The sequence below is a fragment of the Nannospalax galili genome, unplaced genomic scaffold (assembly GCF_000622305.1).
Source record: "Nannospalax galili isolate Female #2095 unplaced genomic scaffold, S.galili_v1.0 scaffold929, whole genome shotgun sequence".
Lineage (NCBI taxonomy): Eukaryota > Metazoa > Chordata > Mammalia > Rodentia > Spalacidae > Nannospalax > Nannospalax galili.
The window spans coordinates 1,526,767-1,533,380 of NW_008359591.1; the positions used below are offsets into that span (position 1 = coordinate 1,526,767).

Consider the following 6,614-nt stretch of genomic DNA (forward strand, 5'->3'; position numbering starts at 1 on the left):
CTGTCTTTTAAAAAAAATCAGGTGATATCCCAGTGTGGATGGGTGAAATATCAAAGGGTTCACCCTCAAGACAAAGAGCTACAGGTAGTCAATGGATGCTGAGGGAGGGAGAATCAGTTTTCTCCCTAAACACAGGTACACATGAGCACCACTGAATGAACTCAGTGTAATCAATGAAAGGATAGGACATTGAGAGATATTTGGGGAGGGGGGAACCCCAGAGGGCCTGAGAAAGATGGAAATTGTGTGAAAACTAAAGGTGAAACACATTGCCAGTGAAATCTACCTGATGACTTTATATCTATACTGTAGGAGAGGAAGTGCCAGGCCTAAGCACAGGCTGCACTAAGAGAACACAACTTTCACTTTGAGAGCGCAGCCCCAGCTTCCACAAAATAGCCATCTAGGATCTGCCTGGATGAGGTGATCCTGCCCAGATGAGGGGATCTATCAGGAAGTGACACACCAACTAATGGGACACTGGGGGCAGGGGGAGAGGTATATAAGGCTTGCACTTCCCAGCAATAAATGAGTCTGCAGCACCTCGCCTAGTGCCTGCTCTCATTCGGCTCCTGGAGTCTGTGTGTTGATTCGGTGCCACTCACCCCCACCTCGGACAGAACCCTTACTCCCTGTAGTCCCTCGTGGGCTGGACCCCAGAGGAAACCTGCAACAATATACTCAGATACTAAGGATCCAAGTGTAACCACCTGTGTCTAGTAATAATCAGATACATAGAGATTAAAGACACATGTGCAAACATCTGTTAGTAGCATTAAAAATGTAGGCAACAGCATATTTTAAAATGAAGTGGAGATCTTCTTTAAAGGGTAAAAACTCATTCAATTTTATGTCTTAGAGAGTTTATACTGAGTTCAATACTGTAAAACTGTATTAATTCAACTGTGAACCTAAAAATTTACAGCCACTTCTGAAAGCGATGTATCCTTGTTCTGGAATGTGTTACTGAATATGTTAAAGCTGTAATGAAAAAAAAAAAATGTGTGTGTAATAAAATTAAAACACAAGATAAAAAATTTAAACATTCACATTCAAAAAATCAATGAAAAATTACAAAAGTAGAATTTTTCTAATAAATTTTATTTAATTAAAAAATAACCAATATTTCCCTTTTCTTCTAGGGTTGCCTTATTATGAAAGGTATTTTATTTATACTGCAATGTCCTGCCTTTCAAGTTAAATTCTTATGCTTATAATACTGAAAATATTTAATCGTAAGTATTTTAATTTCAAACTGAGAAATTGATGTAAAAATGAACTGTAGAAAGCTGAATGGCTTTTGTCATTTTATTTGTACACTGTTTTACTCAATCATTAAATGAATTTATAGAAAATGTGTTCTTTGTCGTTTTCTGCATTTCATGTATTTCATTGCCTTAATTTTTTTCAAGTAGTTAGAGTGAACCACATGAAATGAATTAAATTCACAGGTTAGACATGGTTGTCAACTAACAATATTATACAGTTAAATTAAAATTATTCTCAGTAGGAAAGGGTTGGAAAATACCTACACGCAATTTTTTGAAGCCAAATCTTAGAATTCATGTTTTAAAGTAACCAAATACTATAGGAGCATTTAACAGCTCTCACAAAATCTGTTAAAATGCCATTTGACCAAGTTTCAGAATGTCAATGTTGAGAAGCTTGAGAATTTCAATTGAATAGATCTGATACACATATTTAAATAGAATATACACCAAGTAAATATTTTCTTAATCAATGTAATTTATTAATTTTTCCTCAGAGTACATTTCAGCTAGGAAGTCAGATACATCTAGTACCCAAAGAATCTCAATAGAATGAAAAATTTTTAATAACTAATTTGTAATGCTTTAATTTTCTAAAGATAGAAATCATGTATGAAAACAATAGCTATCATAGGTCTGCTAGTAGTGAAAAATACTGCTTGATTATTGCACAGTACTCAGTGGACTGACTCATTGTTTAGGGATTATTATAGCTGTGTCATGGGAATTTCAGTATTAATTTCACAAGCAGGGTTAAACATGAGAAAAATAATGTCACACCATCCAGATGGTTGGCGTTAAAGATAATTAACTTGGGGAGAACAATTGCCTGTATTTTTGTTCTTGTACCTTTAGAGTTCTTCATGATGACTTAAATCTTGGGCCATCCATATTCATACATCCTCTTACAGGAATGAGGTGAGAATTCATTATTTTAGTTGATCATAATTAATTCTAAAAAATAAATATTTTACTGCCAAGAGTTTTTCATATACTGCCTATATATGGAAATATATGTTTAGATGATTTTCCTACCAATGGAACAGAAAACAGTAGTGACTAGAAAAATAACTCAAATATCTTGATTAATTCCTCTTAATTCTTATGGACATACACCTACATATTTGTATACCAGAAACTTGAACCCAATCATATAAGTGTGTAATGGACTGTATGATTAGCCTGAATGCTGCTCATTAACAGCAATGAAGAATAGATCCTGAAAGAATGCCTTCTTGTAAATCTAACACTTTGCAGTGAAAATTTTAAAATGAGGATGATGAAATTAATTAAGGCAAATAACCTAGCAATTCAGAAGGGTAATTGGGACTCAAAGATTCTGAAATTTAAAAATATCCTTCGTTAGGATAATTCTACAGAACCAATAAATCAAATATTTTATTAAATGAAGTTATTTATTTATTCATGAAATTATTTGGAAATCTTCCACAATCAGAAATATTTTTTCAACTGCTGAGGATCAAAGGAGTATATGACAACTTAGGACAGTCAGTTCTTTCATCATCATCTAGGTCGTGATTTAGATGGAGATCCTGGAAATATATAAGGATGTGTTCAGACATATATAGAGTTAGGTTCACCAGTGAATTCTTGGTAGATACAAAATAAGGAAAATCTGAGGTTCTTTTGTAGATTTCATAATGGAACACTTAGCTATTGCAATCATTATCAGCCTCTGTGTTAATGTCTTATAATTATCAATAAAACTTCAAACACTTTTTTTATTTCCAATAAAGATGGAAAAGGATAATTTCTACAGTATAAATTCTACTGGCAAAACCTTGAAAAATAATCTTGGAACTTACTTTAATATATTTTATTGTTTCAAGGTCATTCTTTCCAGATATTTATTTTTACAAACTATTCTTTCAATTTTCCATATTGTATTTTTGGGAATGGGGCTGTTAGAAAATAGATGCTTTCAAGGAAAACTTTATTTCACAATCTATTTTTGTGCGTTTTCAGAAACAAGCACAGTCACAACCATATCATACTCTATAAACAGCAATGTTCATGCCTAGGGAACACAGCCTCCACAGCTAAGCTCCTACAGTTAGTGGAGTAACTGATGATTAAAACACGTAACATTCAGACATACACACATGAATAATATTAATCTCTGTATTCCGGATTCCAGTTCTACTTGGTGCATCAAAAATCTCTGAGAGTCCTAATGTTTTTAACCATCAGGAAGGTGCCTGAGGTTTTTATACAGTGCAAAATAATCATACAGAATTGAACGGATACAGTCCTTGAAAGAAAATATTGCTACTTATCTCACTAAATAAGATTAGATATACGGGATATCAGCTACTTATAGACTTTAAATATGTAATAGGTTCTAATAATTTGAAATTGCTTTCAAACATATCTTACTATGGTCTTAATCAAATCATATTTGCTGTGGTATTAATAGCTCCACTAACTCCCAAGAGAGAAATAAAACAATATAGTCATTAAAAAAAGAAAATAGATGCTTTGAGAAAATGTTTCTGGTAGTCACAGATTTGGGAATGAAATATTTAGCTGAGTCCATAAAGAACTGATTACTAAGATACAGAAGTAAAAACAGGTTGATAGTAAAATAATGTGGCTGCTCTTATAAGAACTTGGGAGTTGTGAATCCAGGAATTGCTCATGTTCCCTTGGATAGTTAAACCCTCAGGATTGCTGTTTTCAAGTGACCATCTCCTGTTGTAGGTTGCTAACACAAGGGTCTGAGTATATAAATCATACCATAGTCCACAAACATGTATAATGTTGCATCATATACTAAGTGCACTGTAGTGATGCTGACTTCAATTCCCTCTCCCCAATCTGGGTTTCAATAGATCTGTTCTCACCACTTTCCAGTTAATGAAAATTTTAGACATTTTTGAGAGATTTTTTTCTTTGTCTGTCTCTGCTATAATCATTTCTTATCAGTTTTAATGGGTTCTCTTCATCTGATTTTCTATTTAAGAGAAATTTATAATTTGAACTTTTAATTGGAATGCATTTAATGACAACACTGCCTATTTTTCCTACAGTGTTTTTTTATAATGTTACATTCCAACTTTCATAATCTTGTTTATATTATCTATTAGAAGAGCAAATGGTGAATTGTTAATATCTTCTTAGGAGTATGTAAAACTGAAATATATTATTAATTGCATAACTTTTGGCATTGAAATTTGTAAGCATAATTGTTGGCTTGATCTGTAATATATAAACAAACTACTAGTGTATATGTAAAAGAACAACTACTTTTAGCATCATGGCTATACCACCTCATTTACTGGCTCTATGTCATGAAGTAAAAATGACAGCTTTCTAATCTAGAAGACACTAAGTAATTAATTTTCTAAATAAACTAATAAATTTGCTCATTTAATTTTTCTGAGGAAATCTAGAAGATGTTTATTGTCGGTCAGGATGACATTAATACATTAACTACCAAACAGCACACATGTAATTGACACAAAATGTTAGAAATATAATTTAAACCTACTACTTTGAAATTATCTTAGGAGGAGTTAATGATGCACATTATATCATCGACATCAAAATTTCTATTTCTTTTTCTTTCTGTAAGAAAGATGTAAGAAGTAGTTGAAAAATAGATGAAACACGTTTGGGTTTTACCAGTATTGCTTTCAATGACTGTAGTGCAAAACACATGATGTATTTTCCTTTCTTTAAAAAAAACAATTTATTGAGTGTTTATACATTTCAAACAACATTTCTTAATCAAATTGAGAAGCTCTCCTCCATCCCCGCCTCCCCAGAACACCACCAGACCTCATAAATTTTGCCATACATATTATGTCCTACCCAGTCAAGCATTTGTATTCAGATGCAAGTTCCACAAATGGGGTCTCGTCAGCCCATCTAGAGATCTTAAGGAAAGTCTGCTCTCCCTAGCAATCATTCTCCAATAGTTCCCAGGCTAGGGCCAGGCGTGTGCCCATTTCCCTCTATCCACTCTGGGCCCTTGTCTGATTGAGTTGGAATGGGTCTTGTGCTCAATGCTACCATTGTTGCATGTTCACATGTGCAAGTTTCCAATGTCCTGAAAGCCTCTGTTTCCCTATGCTCATGGACCAAACCTGGCTTTTACAATCTTTCCACCACAATGGTCCCTGAGCTGACAGTGGGTGAGGTTTAATAAAGTAGTCTTGTCCAGGGAAAAACACTCTGTAGGAGACACAGGACAGAAACTCTGTCCAAGGACAGACACACCTTCATATCTGCTGATTAATGCCCACAGGAAATGGGAATGAAGTGCTGAAAGAGATTCCATCCTTTGTGACTCTTAGTCATATTTTATTTCTTAAAATTTCATTGCAGCAAGCTGTTTGAGAGGATATAATGGAAGGAAACAAGAGCCAGATAACTGAATTTGTTCTCAAAGGAATAACAGATTACTCAGAGCTGCAAGTCCCCCTGTTCCTGGTGTTCTTCATGATTTATTTCATCACCATGGTGGGCAACCTTGGATTAATTTTGCTCATCTGGAAGGACCCTCATCTTCACACTCCCATGTACATTTTCCTTGGAAGTTTAGCCTTTGCAGATGCCTGTACTTCATCCTCTGTGACTCCCAGAATGCTTGTTAACATCTTAGACAGCAGTAAAATGATTTCTCTCTTTGAGTGCATGGCCCAATATTATTTTTTTGGATCAAGTGCAACCACAGAATGTTTCCTACTTGTAGTAATGGCCTATGACCGTTATGTAGCTATATGTAACCCTTTGCTCTATCTAGTGGTGATGTCCAACAGATTGTGCACTTGCTTGATAACTATATCATATATAATTGGTTTTCTACATTCATTTGTTCATGTAGGATTATTATTTAGATTAAGTTTTTGTAGGTCAAATATAATTGATCATTTCTACTGTGAAATCTTGCCACTATATACTATTTCTTGCACTGACCCATCTATTAATGCATTAGTGGTTTTCATTTTTTCTGCTTTCATACAAGCTATCACTTTCATGAGTATTGTAGTCTCTTATGCACGTGTCTTATTTGCCATCCTGAAACCAAAGTCTGCAAAGGGTGGAAGCAAAGCCTTCTCTACCTGCAGTGCCCATCTGCTCTCTGTCTCTTTGTTCTATGGAACTCTCTTTTTCATGTATGTGAGCCCTGGGTCTGGACCAAGTAAATATCAGGATAAAATATATTCTCTTTTCTATACAATTATAATTCCTCTGCTAAATCCCTTTATTTATAGCCTAAGAAACAAAGAAGTCATAGGTGTATTGAAAAAACTCATAATATCATAAATGTTTTTCAGAAATTCTTTTCTCATTTATTCATTTTTTTTTAATTTTTTTTAT

The 6,614-nt window shown here is 34.0% G+C and overlaps 1 protein-coding gene across 1 annotated transcript; it reads left to right on the forward strand.

Annotated features, from left to right (window-relative positions):
* Nucleotides 1-5,636: 5,636 nt before the first annotated feature.
* Nucleotides 5,637-6,560, forward strand: LOC103725991 (olfactory receptor 5AC1-like). Its single transcript, XM_008823371.2, has one exon. The coding sequence runs from the start codon at nucleotides 5,640-5,642 to the stop codon at nucleotides 6,558-6,560; it is 921 nt and encodes a 306-aa protein (XP_008821593.1). The 5' UTR covers nucleotides 5,637-5,639.
* The last annotated feature ends 54 nt before the right edge of the window (nucleotides 6,561-6,614 follow it).